This window comes from Alexandromys fortis, unplaced genomic scaffold (genome assembly GCF_014885135.2).
Source record: "Alexandromys fortis isolate MF-2015 unplaced genomic scaffold, M_Fortis_MF-2015_v1.1 scaffold_61, whole genome shotgun sequence".
Lineage (NCBI taxonomy): Eukaryota > Metazoa > Chordata > Mammalia > Rodentia > Cricetidae > Alexandromys > Alexandromys fortis.
The window spans coordinates 2,707,410-2,729,157 of NW_026067962.1; the positions used below are offsets into that span (position 1 = coordinate 2,707,410).

The following is a 21,748-nucleotide window of genomic DNA, read 5'->3' on the forward strand; positions in this document are numbered from 1 at the left end:
TTTTTACTCATTCCTCTGTAAAGTGTGTGCTGCCACGGACCCTAGTATTTAAGCTGAGTCCTTTTAGATCCTTTTTGATTACTTATTTAAAAATCTCCTCTGGGGGTTGGTAAAAATCACGTCGCAGGTGAGTTCAATCCCCCAGACCCTCAAGCTCTGAGGAGAAAAGTGACTCCTACAGATTACCCTTTCACCTCCACTGGCATGCTGAGCCAGCACACGCACACAGGCACGCGCACGCACACACTCACACACATATATACATACTCACGCACGCATATACTCTCACACATGATGGAGGGGGTAGGAGGAGAGAAGAGAAGAAGAGAAAGGAAATCTTTGTCAGTGCAGCTTAAAACCCGTTCTGTTATGCAGGTGTGTGAAATTCTTGCCTCTGTTAGAGTTGTATAAGTTTTTTTTTTTTTCTGCAGTGGATAGTGTTAGCAAATATTTTGGAGTAGATATCTAAAAATGCTACTTTGAATCGCCGAGTGTTTGAACCTTAAGAGATTCCACCAAATTATCCAACAAATCACTTTTTACACTTTACAATCCACGATGAATAAGCAAACTCATTTCCTTATCTACAGTCCGTATTTTAATACTACATTTTTATGGGCTTTTTTTAAAGCGAACCACTGTAATGTCTCATTAAAAGAATTAGAATGAATTGCAAGACCCTAATAGATTCACCTCTAAAGTGCATACTAAAACTCTAAGAGGATCTAATCTGAGGACTTTTTACATAACCCTCCTTTGCCGAAAATAAAACTTTCCGCATTACACTAGACCTACTGAATGCTATACACAGTCAGGCATGGGCTGTGGTGCCCTGGCGCTGTCTTGTATGGTTACAAAAGCCAACAGGTAATACTCTGATTGTTACATATGCAGCCATCATTCTTTTAAAAAGAAGCAGTAAGTATTGATAATTTATCACCTTATTGTTATTTTACTATTAGTGCTACACTTTTACACGTGTTGTTTCTGTGTGCTAGAAACGCTCCAAACCATTGCAACGTTGCTCATATCTTTCTGACTCTGTGTTCAATGTGGTTGTGTTAGTGATGGGAAATCAGCCATGCTGTAAACATTTACACCACGGAAAGAGACTGAAGAATCCTTCATGTCAATCTTTTATGATACTGGATTTTTTTTGTTCGTTTGTTTGTTTCTTTTGCTTTTTGCTTAGAGCAAGTACAATACTGGAAAATCATGCCCGTGCAGATTATGGTCAATGATTAAAATAAATAAGAACTGTAATTATAATACCCCCATTTCCAGGGACAGCAAAGATTTAGCTATGGTTAAAGACCAAATGCAGTTCCAACATATAGCTTTATTGCCTCAATAAACAAAACAAAAATCAGTGGATATTCTCACTGTAACTGCACATTGCACATCTACAGCTACAGGTAAGTTAGAAAATTGTTTAGAAAAATCCAGTAACAGAATTGGTGAGGCTCAACTGTTTATATGGAATTTAAAATAAAGTATAGTGTGTATTTTATCAATTTTATAAGTTGTATGCTACATATTTTGTGACTAAACCTCCAGTAAATATATATTCACACATGTGAATATTTTTGCCATAGAGCTTATAGATTATCAGCATACCACTAGACCCAAAAAATGACATTTTTAACACACTTTCCAGTTGCTTTGTTTGCAAACTAAACTTTGACAAGAGCTCAAATATTACTCGTAAGGATTGAAGTCAGTTCTTTTTTTCTTACACTACAGGTGTGTCGTATCAGTCTCTTGGGTTTGGGACATGAGCAGAATAATTTTCATTTACCAAAATATGTTTAATTAAATCTAAATTCTCTTAAGGAAAGGGGAACTTTGAAAGAAGAAAAAGCATTTAATTACTATCTGGTTCTTCCCTTACTTTCCTTAGAAGTTTGAAAGTTAATTTCTTTTTAGTGTCAGTATTTACCTAAAATCTGAACATTGGGTTTGAGAATACTATGAGAAGAGCCACTTGAGGGCATGTGTGACATTTGTGGCGATCGCCCTCCTCATTTTACAACAGTGGATGGATGCACACATATCCTGCTTCACACCTAATCGAGTCAAACATTTGGAAGATTTGTCTGTTTTTCCTTTATGTGTAAGCATAAGTGCCGACTTGTATGTATTTGCACTGAGTCCATGACTATTGAGTCCAGAAGAGAGCAGTTGTCCCCTTAGACCTGTAGTGACAGGCACTTGATGATCCGCTGTGTGGGTGCTGGGAACCGAACCCCGGTCCTGTGGAAGAGCAGCAAGCACTCTAAAACACCGAGCCATCTCTCTAGCCCCAAGGTAAGCCTTTTGACGAGCTGACCAAAATAAGTTATAACTTTTCATTTTTGTGATATTTTAAAAAATTTAAGTGAAATAAATGAACGACAGACTAAATGGGAAAGGAACATGGAAGTGAACTGTAAGAAAAAATGGTGGTCCAGAAGATAGCATTCTACCTGCTGAAAGACTCAAGCCTTTAGAGATGGTTTGAGAATGATGTGTAGGAGCAGAGATTTGCGTCTCTTCAGAAAAGAAAGCAGTTGAGCCTGTAGACTGTGCATTGTCTCCTAATTCATTTGTAAAGCACTCGATTTTTTAAAATCCAAGACTGGGGAAAGGCCAGGGAGTGGAGGAATTACCTAGCCCAGCCCTTCCACCTCTTAGAAATGAACATCAATGTGCAGAAAGGTTATGTGTGGCCCAGGGTATTATAGCTGCTTGTTCAAGCTGTTGAAACTGGAAGAATCAAATGTGTGTTGTATTTCTCATTTGCATGTGTGCCAAAGTGCATGGCCTACCTATGAAAGGCAAGAACTGTAACAGGCAGCGTTGAGAACAGCCCTTCAGGCTGCAATTACCTAGAGACCTGGGTTCATGAACAACATGGAATATGTGGAAAGATCAGGATAGTTTAGTTCACTTCATTTGTGACTTGTCTTTCTCATCGTGGGGGAGTCAGTTTCCCTTATCCATCAGGCTGTTTGCTAATCCCACTGGTTTCAGAAGACTCGAGATCAAATGTTCTTCCCTATTTTTCTGTTGCCTTCACTGAACACAAGTGGCTTGATGTGAGCCCTATGAATGATTTAGGAGTATTCAGTACCTCTGAAATGATCAAAAAGAAGCCTATTATCCCTCAGTATTTTTTTTCTTGCCAGTGTCTCCTTAAAAATGTGAGCTCCATGATTCACTACCTCCCTGCGTTTCAACTTTGTTAATCATCTTCATTATGAAAGACTAAATGGTCCTGTTTCATCTCATTCATTCCAGTGGATAACTGTTTATTTTCAATACATATATTTAATGGTTATACTAAGGTTTTTATTCATGTAATTATGTTTTTATTCATTCAGTTATGTAAAACACTGCAATACCACTGACTGTCTCAAAGATTGCATTTTGAATGTAATGCATGGATTTTAAGAAAAAAAGCAGTTTGGCATAGAACAGTACAGTGTTGAAGTGATCTTTTTCTTAGGGGCAGGGAGAGGCTTTCTTAATGCACTTTAGTTTTTCAAGCTTTTGAATTATGTGTAGTTTTTCTTGTTTTCAGAATGCCTATGCTTTGCCTTCATTTATTCTATCTCAACCTTTTGGACATATTTGTACTTATTAATTCCATTTTTCTTAATCATATTGCCTTTAGTCATTTATTGCTGGCATTTATTTAGTGTGACATGCTGAAGCATGCATGTGGTGGTCAGAAGACATCTTACAGGAGTTGGTTCTCTGCATGTGGGGTCCAGAGATTAAAGTCATGCACCCTACTGAACCATTTACTAGCCCCAAATTCCCTTTGTCAAAAAGATCAAAACTTGGAGATAATACCAATCACCTAATTGATCCATTTAAATTGCTAGGGAATGGCATTTTGTTTCAGCTCTTCCTAGTAACTGTTTGGAAAGCCACCGGGAAAAGAAAAAAAAAACTTACTCGTGGATTATCTCATGTAAAATTACAGGACACGCTTCAGTTTCAAGAGCCCTGTTTCACACCGACCTTGCCGAGGTGACCATGGTGTTCTTTCCACTGAGCACACATGCTCTGGCAAGCTTCTGATGCTTCACACTCTGGTATATTTCCTTGCCCACATCCTCAGCTTTCTTAGATAAGAAGGAAGTCATTCGGGAGAAGCACAGGGCTCCATTACTCTATTTCCCATTTGAAGATAAGCTTAGTCTTTCCTCCTAACACACCCTTCTGGCTGTTTCTAGCCAAGCAGATTTCTCCCTCTTCTGAAGCTTAACTATGAATATCGGGAGAGCTTATGGAGAAAGAGGGAGCCATGTGAGAGAGGAGGCTGCTGTGTTCTTCCATTTGTAACTCTGTTAATTGTTACTAATCAGTCTTCAAGTTCAGTTATTCATAGTTCTAAAAATACCACAGGAATTTTGTTCTGATCTTTTCATTTTTGAACTTATATTGTGGCTTTTGGAAATATAAAATTTCCTATTTTCAAACATGTTTGTCATTTCTAACCATGTAGATTAAACAAAGGTGAAAGAATGCATTGTTACCTGAAATAGTTAAAAATTGCAAAGGGCAGGAAAGATAAACTTTTTATATGCTACTAAAGATGCCCTTAAGATGATTCAAAAATTGGAAATGGAGCATTTAGTATGAGAAGTATACTTTCAGTTTTATATTTTAAATCTTACGTAAAAGGATTCTCTTGATGCTGTCTCTTCAAGTCACTTTTGCTTCTATGACCTATTTGATCTAGGTCCATCTGCCTGGTTCCTCCTAGCCTGTGCCTCATGGTTTCTGGTCTCAGTGGAAATGATAAATAATAATTGGGAAAGTTCCAAAAGAAACTCATAATGCCATTTAAAAGATGAATATATGACACATAATAAAATAGCAATAAAGAAGTGAAAAGTAATTGATAGGACATTTGGGAGGGCCTGGAAAGGAAAGGAAAAAAATATAACCAAGAATCAACGCTGTCCAACAAAAACCCCTGAATATAGAGAACAAGTTGGCTGTGAATGTGTCTGGTATTAGCCACAGGATATCTTCTGTGATACAAATAAATGTTTAAATATGAGATTTGTACAATATAGAAATTTAAAATCTATATGCCCCAGGAAAGGAACAAAAACAGAGGGTTTATCTTTCTTGATTCAAGTGCTGGCGATGCAATATGTGTACATGTGTTTCTCTTTGTCTCTCTCTCTGTCTCTCTGTCTCTCTGTCTCTCTGTCTCTCTGTCTCTCTCTCTCTCTCTCTCTCTCTCTGTGTATGTATGTATGTATGTATGTATGTAATTCCTGCATATGTACCATCTGATTTGTGTATTTATTTGTATTATAGTTCAATGATGATTTTTTTAAATGGACATTTAAAATTCCATGACATTTTAAAATTGGATTTATCTAGCATTGGTACATTGTCTTTTCAATTTTAGTTCTGTGGATGGACGACTCATAATTCCAAGAGGAAAAAAGAAATTTAAATTGATATTTTTTGCTGTGAATTCATTTTTTTTTATTTGTAGTCCTAAAAAGTGATAGCAAAGAACACCCTCCAATCGCTGCCCTTGTAAGAGTAGGGTGGGGAGCTTTCATGCCTTCCATTTGATCTCTTTTGGGAACACACAAGCCATCATCTCTAAAAGTTGTCTTCTTCAATGCTGGATAAGTACATTTCTCTTCCTTGCCACGAGGCAAATGGGAGCTAATAATTTCTATTCCCATAACAGTGAATACAAAATCAAAAGAGGCTAACTCACTGCAGTGACAACTTCAAAGGGAATTCCTTTTTGAAGTTCATAGCTTTCATTTATTTAGTACTGAAACTTGTCTGCTTTAAGCCTGCTTTCAGTGGCCTCAGGAACCCTCTGCATAACTGGAACCACACTGTAACAGCGCCAGTATTTCCGTCATGTTCTGCTTAGCAGACACATATATGCCTTGACAACCGAAGTCATCATATTGTGCCTTGTGAAGGTGTCCGGGAAGGGGATACTGAGAGTATGCTTTCAAGTACCCAGAAATTTTTCAGGAGAAATTTGATGACTCAGGTTACATTTGTCTCCTGTTCAGTATTAAGAGTGTTTTTTTGTTTGGTTGTATTGTTTTGTCTTGTTTTTGTTTTTTGTTTGTTTTATTGTTTTTCTTGTTTTGTTCTATTGTAAAATCAGGGTTCTTTCAGATGCCTTTTCCCCGAGTAAGCAAAGGGACTGATCTTCTGCATTCACAGTCGTTTTCGCTCCTGTTAGCCTCTCATATCCATGCCAGGGCTCCAATTGCACAGAAATAACTTCTATAATAGACTGGTCCAATGTAGTGGTACAAAAATAACTTTAAAAAATGGCCCTATTTGTAACACTCTGTTCCAATGCTAAGTTAACTATATGCTGGGTGTGTTAGGAAACATATTTCCCAAAGAGATTTTCAGAGGAATTCTCACTTATGAAATTTTTCCTGGCTTCAGAAATTAATTTCTGAATGATCTTCTCTTTCTGATCACCTTGGGAGCTATGATTTTTGTCTAAGGAAAACATCACCTGTCCGATTATTTCAACATCAGCAATTTAGAACAAAGAGCTATAAGATACAGACAAAGACAACACAAAAAATTTAAATGTTTATGTATTGTTATTTACACTTGCTGTAACGCCTTTAATTTATTTTTGTTTGTACGTTCAATACAGGAAAGTAGTGCTGATTATATTAAGATATATTAAGATATTAATATTAAGATAATAAGATATATATAAGATATATATATATTTGGGGAGGGTGGGAGGGAGGGAAGAAAGGAGGAGAGCTATGATAGAGTTTGGAATTATTAGCTTGCTGACACAAGTCCTGTTGTTAAAGATGTCACCCCTTTGTATTTCTAACATTCGTTAATGGTCCTAGCCTTGTGTTTCCATAGCTGTATAAGGAAAGTATCCATCATCCAAACTGACTTAGGAGAGTAAAAGATGGATATGCTTCCTCACTTCCCTTCCTTTCCATTCCCTTCCGGAGAGAGTATAGGGAATTGAAATCTGCTCTCCTGACTTTCTGAAGGACTTTCTAATTAGTGGGATATAGTTTATAACAATACCCTGGCTCCCTAAGGACCTTTGGTTGACCTCTTCTATTATTGAAGCAGGAAACAAGCGGGACGAGATGAGCTCATTGGAAGGAGGGCTATCTCTAGAGGGAAAACTAGGAGAGGCCAGCAGACTTCTAAGAACCTGAGATGGAAGGGGCTGTTGTCATGCATTATTCTACATGCTTACTTTACTGCTTAGCTAGGGATCCAAGCAGGAATTACAAGCTATTATTAGAAAAGCAAGAGAAATAGTTTGGGATGGATAACCTCATATCCCATGCGTTCACTTCCCATTAAGATCCAGCTTCCTGCTTAAGTGGATGCCTTTAAAAAGTACTACTGGCATTTTATCCATTCTAACTGGAGTTCGTTATCTTTGCTTTGGGATACTTCATAAAGAAAATGCCTTTGAAATCTCTAAGAAGTAGAACTTTCTGTTGGAAATAAGTTTATTAAACACAACGTTGGAGAATTAGATGTGATACCCAATTTTTTCGCCAGATACATGAATTCCTTGAACAACGTTCACTCTCTGAATCCTCTTGTTCCTCTGTATATAAAAGGCAAGAGTTGAAATCCATCATCTCTCGGGTCTCTTTCAATACTGAATTCTATGAGTCTATATGGTTGATAAAATACCTTGCTGTGGTTATCCATCTTGGGCTAGACAGAAGAGAGTGATTTCTCATAAAAAGCAAGCTGGAAGCCTTATGAAGCGGTCACCCGGCTTTCATCATGATAAAGATTTGATTCAGATAGAACACTGATTTTGAGCCTCCTCTGGGCTCTGGAACTACTTTCTTCCATTGCGTGTTCAAGTATTAGGAGTGGAGGTTTACTCATTAGCCCTGTAGTGATGTCCTGTGCATTATTAAACTTGATGATTGCATGTGTCCTTTTCAAAATTATATTTCAACATTTCCACTACATTCACTATTACTAAAGCTTTTAATATGTACATATAACATTAAAAATGGAATATAATGATATAATGAGCTACCCTTAATGTCATCTGCTATCTAGTAAATGAACTCTCCTCTCTATACTTTGAAATCCATTAGGTCTCACTGGTTCCCTTGGTGCAAAAGAACAACATCCATGAAATATTCTTTTACCATGGATGCCTTGTACTTAATTCTTTGTAAATATGAAACACATTTCAGATGAGGGGTTAATCACTATGCATCTTAGAGAGTGCGAGAGAATAGAGAGAGAGGAAGAATACATGAAACTACCTCAAAAGAATGACCCTCAGGACTATTGAATGAATTCTGGGTTGAAATCATAAATTCAGCACAAGCAAAATGGTCTCAATACATTATGCAAATATAGGTTCTTATTGAGCTGACTCTTAGTCCAGATCCCAAAACACAGTTGGCCTCAGATCTAGTCAAGAGGAGCGTTTTTATTAATAAAAGTCAATGATGTTGAAACAGCATATTGACGTATTGTGACCTTCTTCACAGTCCCATGGCTTCTAATCCAGGAGTTTCATTTTAAATGGCTCATGGTATTTATCTTACTAGAATTTCTTTACTTCACTGATGACCTAGTTTCTGCCTAGTTAAAGCTTTCCTGAGAACATCCTTATTCCATATCTTTAACAACAAATTTCAAGTGTAATTAAAAATGTATTTATGATTTATTCATTTGGTCTATGTGTATGTGTGTTCTTGGGTGTGTGTACATACACCATCTGCATTCAGGAACCTGTGACAGTAAGAGAGGGGCCTTTGAGTCCGTGGAACAGGGAGTTACAGGGGGTCGTGAGCTGCCATGTGGGTACTGGGGATGGAATTCAGGTCATCTATAAAAGCACTAACAGCTTGTACCTGCTGAACCATCTCCCCAGCCCTGAAGTCCCTTTTTTAATAGGCCTCTCTTCCCTTTTTTTTATATCCCCATGTTATTTTCTTTCTTCTGTTTCTTCCTGTTATGAGTTGGAGAAGTTGGCAATGCCTCCATTTCTTCTATCTTAAAAAAAATCCAGATTTCTAGCTATTAATATATGTCTCCTCAAAATATATAGCATATCCCCTAAAAATTATAAAATGGGCTAGAGAGATGGCTTAGTGGTTAAGAACACTTGCAGCTCTTCAAGAGAAACCAGGGTGAATTCCCAGCACCCACAGGGCAGATCTCAGTCATCTATGACTTCCCTTCCAGGGCATCTGATGCCCTCTTCTGGCTTCCTTGAGTGTCAGGCATGCGTGTAGTGTACAAATAGACACTTATACATACAAAATAATAAATTTTGAAAAGTAAAACAATTACCAAATTTAACCCCGAGCTCTAAATCAAAAGCCAACTTCTTTACTCATCTCATCTGTGTGCAGGAATCTCTTTGAGAGCTGAAAATATTGTTCATTAAGAATAATCGACCACGAATTAATCTTCCAGATCACAGCCATATTGGATGAGAGGACTCTGAAAACTCGTGTCATTTTTAAAGTTCTAAACTTGCCTGTGGAGCGGTCTGACTGGAACAGAGCCAGCCCGGAGCTCCTCTCCAGCAGAACCGTTGTGTGGGAATGCACAGCATGTATGTGTCAAAGACGCAGCTGCCTTCCTCTGCCTCTCAGTGACACACACTCAGTGCTGCAATTCCAGCGCATTTTAGTTTGATACTTACTTCTACTCCCTCCGCTTTAAAGCGCTGGGTTCTCTTTTTCTTTTTGTCCTCAGTTAACTTTTCCATCTATGCCTTCTTCCTAATGTCTTCTGGTGTTCTGGTCTCAGAATGTAGCTGTCTGACCAGTGATCAGCCCGTATGTGATTGTGATAAACCAAATTCCTGACTTCAGTTTCTTCCTCTTTTATTCAGCAAAACATCAGCGGTCATCGTGTTGCTTAGTTACAGTAAACTTTTTAAAAAGTACTTTCCCCTTTAATGATGGCTTTTAACGACAGAGGCAGATGTCACCTATAACCTAGTGAAATGGAATGAATTCATTTTTGTGTAGGTTAATTATCCTGTGGTCTGGTGGTCCGAGCCCTGTGAGTTACAGCCGAAGGGAAGTCAACATCAAGGCATGTTGCCTGTCATCGGTGAAATATGGAAAACTATCTGACTTAAGGGTTTACCGGAAGATCAGGATAGAGGTTATGGAAACAGTAATGAATTACTGGGACAAGGGCTATGTTGAGTTGAAAGGTCATGTTCATTGCCCTAAACACTTTGGCTGAAACGAAAGCTGCCATCTTCCACATGACCTGGCATGCGTCTGGAGCATGCCCCTCTTCCCTGATTGATGAGGTTCATGTGGCTCTCACTAAGAACTCACTATGTGAATATGCAAGCACATGGGGTGTTAGGGTCAAGCTGCAGAAAAATATACTCGTAGAGGTCAGGTTCGCTCCTAGTAATAAAATTCCATTTTGCAATAATATGCAAATAGCAATACATATCAGCAGTGCCTAAAATATATGTAAATATGTTTTAGAAGTATGTGCATTGAAACAGCATTTAGAATTTTGTCCAACTACATATTGTTAGGATAGATATTCATCCATCACATAAAACAAAATCAGTGTCATTCTTTTACATCAATTTTTAAATTGTTTTAGATTAGCATACAAAATAATGGGTGTCTCATTAATATTTTCACATATATATATCCTTATACTTCTTACATATTCTATTTCCTGCCACCTCTCCAAACTTTTTCTCCCTCTTCTCTGGTCCTCTTGTTCCTCCAAGATGAGTCCTTTCCTGTGTGTGTGTGTGTGTGTGTGTGTGCGCGCGCGCGTGCGCACCTGTATGTGTCTGTATGTGTTAATTCTGTGTATGAGAGATTCTCCATATGAGAGAAAGTGTGCATATTTTTGTTTTCTTCCCAATACTGTGTTGATCCCCCCGTTCCCCTTCATTCCGGTTCTTCCCCTTCCCTCACAGTCCCTTCTAATTTCATGTCTAGAATGCATACATTTATAAACAAAGTGAAACTTGTAAGCTTCCACATTTGTGATTCTGCCAAACCAAACTAGGGTTTTTTTAAATGATAGATACCCTAAAGGATGACCCATAAGATAAATACAATGATGTATACATAGATTTTTAAAAATGCTTTGACAAGAGCAACTGAATAGGACCAAATTATTGCTCAGCAAGTATACACTTTAGTTTTGAAGTGTTTCACTTCGTTAATTTCCCTTTTATATGTTCAGATTTCCGGGAAATTTTTTTTTTGTAAAACAGGCAAGGGTTTTACCCTGAATCTATGCAGCAACCTAATCCCATGCACAATATACATTTTTCAAGACAAAACTCATACTCACTAACTCGGGAGCGTCTCTGTAAGTCACTACAGGGCAGAAGTGCTCAAGATGCATTGTGTTTTTCTCCAGGATGTTATTTCTCACACTATTATTTAATTCAGTGCTATTTTATAACTACTATATAATGTCTTTGATTTTTACAGGCCATTTATAGTTATCATTATAATCATAATTATTATATTTGTAGATAAAAGCAGAAAACAAAAACACAGGAGTTGGCAGATTAGGTCAGGAGGTAATAAATACTAGTTACACACACTTGGGAGACGAGAGTTTGGCTCCTAGAGCCCACATAAAAGTATAGGAAAGCTCTAACCGCACAAAATTGTCCTGATGTCTACATGGCTAGTGTGGTTCAAATCTACCTCCTTCCACATACCCATCATACACACACGATAGCAATACATTTTAATGTTTGGAAATATATGACATTTAATTTGGAAAAATCTATGATAAGAGATTTATAAATATCCTTAAAATTTGCTCCTATTGATGTGCTTTCAGAAAAGCTACTAAATTTGGACACTTCTAATGCACACTTTAATGAGAATATACGCCGTTTTATTACACTTGGCAACAGTTATGTGGCAAGATGTTATGAGTAACATTCCTGGTTCTCTTATTTGGTTGCAATTTCAGCTTTAAAAGCTAAAAAGTTTTTACTTTGAAACAACTTTTAGAATTTTGTGCAAATAATTATTTTTAGTTCTTAAATATCTATTTGATTTTCAACATTAAAAATTTTAAAGTCATGATAAAGATGACCAATTTTGTAATAAAAAATCAAATGATGGTTTCCTTAGTTATTTCAGACACAATGTAATGAAAGTACGGAAGACAGTTCCAAATGTATATTGTGCTTGTTGCTCGCACTTACATTGAAATGGAGGGAAAACTGTAATTAAGATGAAAACTTTTTACCAGGGAATGGGTGTGGCTCAGTGTTGCTCATTGACAGACTACATGCCTACTACATGCAAGACCCTTGGTTCCATACCCAGTGCCGCAAAACAACTAACCAAACAACCATGGAGAACTATTAGACTTGGCATTTAGTGGTTAGTGATAATGCCTAAGTGCCAGGTACTTGCTATAGGGGCATTTTACATGGCCCTGTCACTTAACTGCACAGCTTCCTTGTGCACAGCATAAAACCAAGACTCTGAACCCGCTCTACACACACTGAACTCTCAACATCAGGCCTTACTGTCACCCGACAGCCTGTGTCTACTGGGATGTTTTGACACTGGCCCTCCTGGGTCCTGCTAGCATACCCAGTTCTTCTAAAGCCTTTTGACCTCTTTCTTCCTGTAATGTTTCTCTCTAGATCTATGGTTATGCCGTTTCACTCAGGTCGTGGTACTGTTCTATGGACCGATCTCACATTGTCTCATCAAGTGCATTTTATAGCCAGTTGGTGTTTGGTTTTTCTGTACCTCTTCTCCATTGTGTCTATTGGAGAACAGGAAAAAAGTGAACACTTCCCTTCGCTGGCTGCTAGCTGCAGCCCAGGACTGAGTTGTACTCCTTGCCCGGTATTAATTGAATGAAGATGATTGTCATTTCTTAAAATAACCTTTAAGTGCGGTAGAATTTCCATGCACGTGAAAAATGCTTCCTGCAAATATCTGAGCTAAATAGGTGAGTCCCTAGAGTTCTGAGTTCGGCTGATGTGACTGAAGGTCTACTCTAACCATTCTTTGTCAATCACTGTGGATAGTCACATGTTTCTCGATAAGATCATCAACTAACTGTTTCAAAAGTAGTACCGACTAGGTATATTTATTAAGTTGCATGTAGTTCATACAGGAAAGTCTGTTCTGAAAAGTCAGTATAAAATAAATGGAGGAATTACACTCATTTATAATTTATATTTTTAATAACATAAGCAAAGCTTAAGATATGCATGTATACATTATTCAGTATTGTTATTTTCCTCCTCGTTATTTTTGTTTGTTTCTTTCTTTTTTGTAGTTTTTCAAGACAGGGTTTCTCTGTACTGATGGACCTTGTCCTGGAACTCACTCTGTAGACCAGGCTGTCCTCGAAGTCACAGAGATCTGCTTCCCTCTACCTCCCAAGTGCTGGGATTAAAGACATACACCCCCGCTGCCTCCTCATTCTTTAACCTACCTTTAAATTCTCATTCTTTTTTAATTGAAAATAGAATTTTTCATATGATATATCAAGATTACTTCTTCCTCTCCCTTTTCTCCAACATCCCCTTCACGTCACGTATACTAAGCCACAGTGTTTCTCTCTGTCTCTGTCTCTCTCTGTCTCTCTGTCTCTGTCTCTCTCTCTCTCTTTCTCTTTCTCTCTCATTGGAAAAATAAAATAAGATAAAAAAAAACAAACTTGAATATGAAAAAAAACAAACAAACAAATGAACAGGGATAAAAAGAGCCAAAGAAAAAGCACAGGACAATGTGTAGACTGAGACATACACATTTAATCACAGAGAAATCCCATATAAACATAAACTGGAAACCATATTATATACGTAAAGGTTAAAAAAAATAAAGAAAGAAAATGCTTAAATCATTGTGAGCCCCACCCCCCAAAAAACCTTGAAAAATATCATACCATTGAATTCGTTTTGTGTTGGCCATCAATTGTTCTGCATGGGGCCTGCCTCATGCACACACTTAAGAGTGTGGTTTGTATATCCAATGAAACACCAATGGAAAAAGTTAAATTTTCTTTTGCAGTTAATCAATTCTGAGTTAGGGATGTGGGCTCATGTCCACTTTCCCTCTCCACTCTGAGGCCCGGTCTGGCTTAGACTCACGTGGGCCCTGTGTATAAGCCACAATCTCTCTCAACTCATGTGTGCATCAGCCCCGTTGTGTCTAAAATGTCTGGTTTTCTTGCTGTCGTCCATCCCCTCTGGCTCTTACAATCTTTCTGGCTCATCTTCTTCAGAGTTACCTGAACCCTGAGGGAGGGATCTGATGGAGACAACCCTCTGAGCACTCAGTGTTCCACAGTCTCTCACTCACTGCATGCTGTCCATGTGTGGGTCTCTGTGTTCAGTCCCGTCTACTGCAAGAGGAAGCCAGCTGATGACGGCTGAGCAAGACACTGACCCATGACTATAACAGAATCTTGTTAGGAGTCATTTTCTTGCTATGTTCCTTTACCAGAACAATAATATTTGGTTTTCACCTGGACCAATGCCCTCTCCAGTCTCAGGTTCTAAACCACCAGAGCCATGTCGGGCATGGCTTCAATCTCATGGAGTAGGCCATAAGTCCCAATCGTATAGTGCTTAATTAATTCCAAAACTTTTGTACCATTTTGCACCAGCATATCTTGCAGGCGGGTCACTATTGTAAACCAAAAGGTTTGCAGCTGGGTTAGTGTTTCCTTTCCTCTTTTTGTGGAGTGTAGACTACCTTTCAGCACCATGAACACTAACTAGAATGTAGGGGTGAGGGTCTGAGTAGACAGCAGCTTGACTTCTCCATCCCCAGTGAGTTGTGTATGTGTTGGATTCAGCAATAGGACCTTATTAACAGTTTGTGGAGAGTAACCAATGGCCTGAGTTATTTTCAGGTTTCCAAGGGTCCTCTTTGGTCAACAACTTGATTCAGTGTAACCCATTCCTCGCACTGAGGACTTCATTTTGTGGCATACACTCTTATTCTTTGGAAAGCACTTGAAATTTTTTCTTTAAAAAAAAAACAATACTTCCCAGAAATTGATTAACAAGGCTAGACAGATATCTGTGTCTAGTTTTTGGAAAACAAAATGCCAGTAAATAGATAAAGAGACAGTATTTTAGCGTCCTTTCCTACCAGCGTGATGAAAACCTATGAGGAAAGAGGTTAAGGCATATGGAATTTATTTCAGCTCACAGTTCAAGCTCGAGGGCGTTGTGACAGAGAAGCCTAAGGGGGAGGACCCCGAGGCAGCTGGGCATATCAGATTCATCAGCTTTCCCATGTTTCTACAATGATGATGGTACAGAACCCAGCAGCCATTTGCTTCCGTGCCTCCTTAGCTTCTGTCTGAGCACAAAACGGGAGTGAGGTGGCAGTCTGTCTTCAGTCTTGTGGCTAATTGACAGATCTGTGACTTGAGTAGTATGAACGTTCTTGGCAAAGTACTTCACAGAACAAATGTCACACGATTTTATGTTTTAAGTATTCCGAGTTAAGTGTTCATTAAAACACATGGCTTTGAGGTCTGTTTCCACCTGATCTCATATGTAACATGTGTTTGTGTCTTTTCAGACAATCACAAGGACTGCTCTGGTGTGTCTTTGCATCTCACACGTGTGCCGTAAGTGCCTCCAAGTTTTCCAGACAAAATCTTTAAGAACATAGAAGGGTTTTAGTCATCTGATGCCGGCAATTAATTAACCTGAAATTACTGGATCAAAGCAATAAATATTTATTTTCTCGGTGTCAGGGGTCTGCCACATAGGCTCCAGTGAGAGGCTGTTTGGGGCAGTCAGTTCGTGTTAGATTCAGCAATGGAAGAGTCACCTCCAGTCCCTCACATAGTTGACGGGGGCTCTCCCTCAGTTTCCCCCCCTTCTTTATTGGAATGTAAACAGTTCAGATGACAATACATTACAAGGAGGGAGGAAGAGAAAGGAAGAGGGATATTGAGGACAGGGAACAGGATTGAGGAGTGGGGACAGTGAGGAGACACGTTAAGGGACTAACTAGTCCAAAATGTGTAGGGCTAAATGGAAATTCAGGAGAGCGTTGATGTGGATGCATCCCCAAAGTAAGCTAATAATAAAAATAATAATAAAAGGGCTTGTATGAAAGATGAGATTTGAGCCATTTGTCATTTCATAAACTAAGCTTAGCAATAGCATCCCTCTGGCTGTATTTGATAGATGACACCAACTACACTTTTATTGCTGGCACTCGAGGGAGACAGCATTAAACAAGAGCATGTGGACCACAACTTTGGATCATGACAACCCTGTTAAGGTCTCCAAAGAAGTTTGAATTGTGGGGGATGGAAATAGGATGAGCAGAAGAGGAGGAGAGAGGGAGGGACGGAGGAAGGGAGGGAGGGAGGAAGGGAGGGAGGGAGGGAGGAAGGAAGGGAGGGAGAAGCATGAGGACAAAGAGTGGAGACAGTGAGGAGACATGATTTGGGACTGGCAAGCCCAGTTGTGTAGGACCAACTGGAAATTCAGGACAGAGTTGGTCTGGTTACGTTACTAATAATTTGTAAAGAGAATTCCATCATTTTAGGGGAAGTCTGTTCTTTCTTAGGACCTTCCAGGGTGGAAAGAGACCTCAGATTATGGAGAATAATCTGCTTTCTTCTCTGTTTAGTTTTCAGTGTTAGTTAAATCTGCAACAACAACGAAACCTTTTTCAACCATCCTGACCTTGGTGTTTGACTGAAAAAGCAGAACGCTTAGCATAATCAAGTTTTTGTGTAAAGTTAGCCACCTAGGAAACTTTACCATATACCGTCACAGAAGTGAAGCAGTTTTTAAGGGCAAAGGGTATCATATGGTCTATATCTTCTTTCCATCTGCTTCATTTTGACTTACGTGAGAATCACATTTTATAAACCATTTAGTCATATTTGTCCAAGTGGATATTTTGGCTTTATCACAGAATTGAGAGAAATGCCATTTTATCTTTCTTTCTTTCTTTCTTTCTTTCTTTCTTTCTTTCTATATATTTATTTATTTATTTTAGACAGCCTTTGATTGCCGGCATGTATCTTATGATGTCTGTTGACACTGTGATACCCCCAGGAGAGAAAGGTAATGACCGCTTAGCATTTACCATTAACTCATCAACTAATGTATAAGAGCAGATTCACGGTACGTTCTATAAGCTTATAGAATGATCAATATTTATGTATTATCTGAAAAATAAACCAGTTTTTTAGCATCCTTGGATTTTACTCTAAGCCAGTGATTTATTGGTTTTCCAATATTTATTTATAAATATGCCAAGAATGAAGGTCCCTGGGTTGGTTATGTGTTGTATAAAGACTAAATTTTATCTTACAGACAAGCTATTCATTCTTCAGATGTAGAAGTTTAACTGCACAATGTACAGTGATATAAACTATTAAACGGATAGGTTCAAAATCAAGAGTATAAAAAAATCCAGCACAGCTCAGCCTTCGTATTTAAAAACAGTAATCTTTCCATTTGCAAAATGGAAATAACCTAGTCTTTCAAGATAGCATAAAGCTACAAGAATATAGATGGCATCATTGATCCAATGAAAATGTCACATTGAATGTGATATGTTTGTTTGAATGGGAATCTTTTAAAGTTAACGTTTAGTGTGGTTTATCTATTACTGTTTTTAAAATCTATTTAAAAGGCATATTTTATTTAATATTTATTATTCGCTAGGAAAAAGGAAAAGTATATGGAATGAGACCATTGGAAATATGAGCTACCAATTTAGTGATTCTAGGTATTTATATTCATTTTTTAAAAATTCTTTTTGCACTAACATAAAAACAAATTTAATTTTTTTAGAAAAATTAATTTAAAAAAAAGGTAACAGATCAGGCCTCTGTCTTCATACAGAATATTTTTAATTGCTCGTTATCATTCTTTTGTTAAATATAATAAAACCTTGAGGGAAAAATTAGGATCCAAATATATTGTATGAAAAAGATTTGAATAAATAAATACGAGGCACGAGGCTCATAATGCAACTTTATAAGGTGTCTGGCACAGAACAAATTATTATGTCTGCTGGGTAATGAATAAGTGTTAGTTTCACAAGAAAACCAAGTGCAGGCACCTGAGACTACTTCACACATACTTTTAATTATTTTTTATAAAAAAAAAAAAGCCAAAACATGTTTTCTAGCTGCATTATGACTTCTGTCTGTGTTTCTGTTTCCCACAGTGGTGAATGCTGATATTTCGTGCCATTATAACACATATCCAATGCATGTGTTTGCCTACAGGGTCCATACTCATCATTTAGGTAAGAACGCAAGCTGAATGTTAAATCATAAATATTTGCCATGTGCTTGTCAGCGCTGTAAACATAACATTTGAGTTTTCCTAGACCTTAAGTACAGTTTTATCAAATTCCTTGAATTCTTCCATGATTCAGTAAGATGTCAATACTTGGAATTCTGAAACTATTTAGGTTTAAATTTTTGAAAAGAGAGAAAATATGAGGTATGGATTTTGCTATTCTAAATGTTTGTTATATTGCACAATTCTGATTTGTGTTTATTAAGGTAAGGTAGTAAGCGGATACAGAGTCAGAGATGGACAGTGGACGCTGATTGGACGCCAGAGCCCGCAGCTGCCGCAGGTGCGTAACTGCCAGCTTAATGCTTTTCTTGGCACTTCTCTCGGGATGCTGACGATGCTTTCCTTCTGAGAAATATTTCTTATGAACTCCCCGAGAATTTTGTACACTTTGCTTTGATCCTGCTCAACTCTCCAGCTTCCCACCGATCCACCAGACCTCCCTACCCACCCGACTTCAAGTTCTCGCTTTTCTTGCTTCGTGCTTTTTGTTTTTGTTATGCTCTGGAGTTCAGTTTATGTTGCTGGCTGCTCTTCTGAGTGGACCCTACCCAGGAATGCGGTCAACCTAATCAGGTGGCACACCATGAATAAGAACGAGCTCTCCTGCCAGTGGCCCTCAAATGACAGTAGATTGTCGGCTGGTGGTGGGACATCACACCTTCCTCTCCCACCCGCCTTATGGGATTTTTCTCTCCCTCGAGCTTGCACAGGTCTTTTTCATGCTGTGATTTCATATGTGAAACTGCCCTGTTGTGTCCAGAAAGGACTGTTTCCTTGAAGCTGTCCACCACCTCTGGCTGGTAGTCACAATCTTCTGCCTTCTCTTCTGATGTGGTCTGCTGAGATCTAGACATCCTATTTAGGGCTGAGCATTCCAACCTGTCTTCTTCTCTGCTTTTTGACCAGCTGGGGACTCTGTGAATTGCCATTTGTGCCAGGGAAAGCATTGTGATGATAGTTGAGAGATGCCGGGATCTGTGGGTGCAGTGATGTCATTAGGAGTCATCTTGATAGGCTATCAGCAAATCCGTCCCAACATTCAGTCACTTACAGAAATTTCTTTTAGTCTTATTGGGCATTGGGGGCTGTATAAATAGATTTTGTTTATTTTAGAGTCTGGCACTTGTGCTCCAATGTGGAATTAATGAATTAAGGGAGAGCTCATTTTATCTGGCAATGATTTGTGCAAGGATCAGGAGAGCTGTCTGTGTGTCTGTCTTCATCTTCTTTATGCACAATGTTCCAAACCTCATATTCAAGCATGTAATTCTGGCTAATTGTAGTCATTTTAATGAGTTGTTATACTTGTCTTCTGGGCAGGCTTTCTACCCTGTGGAACACCCAGTAGATGTTACTTTTGGTGAAATCCTGGCAGCAAGATGTGTGTTCACTGGTGAAGGAAGGACAGAAGCCACCCACATTGGGTAAGATTCTGCACTGCCTCTATTCCAAGACAGTATATCATAGGTTAAGCCATTGTTGTAGGTAATAGTTATCTCCAAGAATAAATTAGACACACTTTGGTATCTTGGGAAATTACAACAAAGTCGCATTATGTCACTCCCAAGCTGATCGGTTTGGAAAAGTCTTAGAATGTGGCCTTGCTTGTGCCTACAACATTTCTTTCTGCCTCATCATTCCTTTGCATGTTGTAGTTATGAAAGACCGTGTTTCTACTTTGGACTTGTCTTAATAAAAGTAATAAGATAGTGAAAATTTGTTTTCACAAAAACCCATTTGCCATTACTTTAAAGTTGATCAAACACTCAGACCCATGATTCTTTCTGTGTACTGAAGCAGATTTCCAGTCTGTAATTATCAGTTGCTAGTCTACTGAGTATACTATCCATCCCCTTTCTAATAGTGGATGGTAAGACATAACTACTTTTCAAAATTCTGATTCTCCATCAAGTAATTTTAATTTTGTCATAAAATATATTAGCAATTTCTAAAGCATTAAGGTCTCTTCAGTAACATAGATTAGATATTTAAAATGAGGTGCAAAGTGTCTTAGGCTTTCTGCTAGGAAAGAATGTAGATTGCCAGGTGGTTTAATCCCAGCACTTGGGAGGCAGAGGCAGGTGTCTCTCTGTGAGTTCGAGGCCAGCCTGGTCTATAGAACAAGTTCCAGGCTTCAAAGCTACAGAAAAACCTTGTCTCAAAAAAAAAAAAAAAAAAAAAAAAGAATGCATGTGCTTCCTTTTCATGTTGAACTAGGCTCAAAGATACTTACTTAGTCCACTCGGAAGCTTGAGAAGTTACAGAAAGTAAAGTTGATGTAGAAAGAGGGTTTTCAGAGGAGCAGTAACTGCTGACAAGGAACCACACGGAGTAGAAGAAAGCAAGGACCAGGGGAGCATTTAAGGATTTTTCATGTCCCTGTAAGACCAGTTTTCATTTCTTTGAATGGAAAACAGTATCAGTTTGTATTAAAGAAGCAGCTTTCCAGTGCCTTTCATATTGTGTGAGGTTTCTTAAATTCTGGGAGAAGGCTGGAGCAAAGCAGAAAATTATTGAATTTCCATAAAAGAGGGAGGCTTGACAACATGGACACAATTACACTGGAAAGAGGGAGAGGGGCTGCTCCTTCTGTAACAGTCTTTGACACTTGAGGGAAAGCGAGCCACAGCGTATTGATCAGCTGCTCTCCGTTCTGTGCTCTTGTGGGCCCACAAGAATGGTAGTTAAGTGCCAGAGGTTATTCTGTTAACCTTCTCAGTAAGTAAACAAAGCAGTTCAAAATAAACGCTTTCAGGGCATTCCGTGTATTGATTTGCAAGCCTAAGTGTGAGGAAAGTAGAATATTTTAGCCTCAAGGGCCTTAACAGTTTGGGTAGGGGACTTACATCCTTGGCCGGATTCTATCCTTGAAGTTTTTTCTCTCTGAGGTAATTTCCACCATAGAAATTAATGGCTTGTTCGAGTGCCAGCGTGAGAAGCCAGAGTGATCTCTGGAGGCCTCTTTCAGTTTCATGAGTCTAGAATAATTCTAGTCTTTGTAAAATTGTAGTTTGCTTTCAGATAATACCCTAAAATGATGATACTACTCTATCCTTTAGTAACTCTCTTGTGAGATAAAGTAAATGCAATTCTTAATACAAAAGAAATAGAAATGGGATAGGAAATTAAGTTATTTGGTGAGTCTATAGTTTGAATAATAATTTGTACTACAGATACATTTTTTTCTAGAAGAATAACAAACGAATGAAGACAAGTTTGAAAAATCTAATCATGAATAAAATTTTTACTGTAAATCTGCTTGCCTATGGTGGTTAATGTGCCTTTCCAGTTTAGAAAGATAATGTCTTTAGTGTTTCTGTGTTTTGTACATTAACAGGTATAATCTCCATAGGATACTATAGGTAGGTTCACAGTTGAAAATAGTAAACAGTGAATGTGTGTATGTGTGCA

The 21,748-nt window shown here is 38.3% G+C and overlaps 1 protein-coding gene across 11 annotated transcripts in view; it reads left to right on the forward strand.

The window, feature by feature from the left end:
* The window catches only part of Pam (peptidylglycine alpha-amidating monooxygenase), a 287,147-nt gene that overhangs the window by 192,323 nt on the left and 73,076 nt on the right, over nucleotides 1–21,748 (forward strand). For all 11 annotated transcript variants that reach the window (XM_050153468.1, XM_050153470.1, XM_050153469.1 and 8 more), the window contains exons 8-12: nucleotides 15,573–15,621; nucleotides 17,016–17,083; nucleotides 18,198–18,278; nucleotides 18,541–18,617; nucleotides 19,658–19,761. In XM_050153468.1, coding sequence (XP_050009425.1) covers nucleotides 15,573–15,621; nucleotides 17,016–17,083; nucleotides 18,198–18,278; nucleotides 18,541–18,617; nucleotides 19,658–19,761 — 379 coding nt within the window. The remainder of the gene's footprint in view (nucleotides 1–15,572; nucleotides 15,622–17,015; nucleotides 17,084–18,197; nucleotides 18,279–18,540; nucleotides 18,618–19,657; nucleotides 19,762–21,748) is intronic.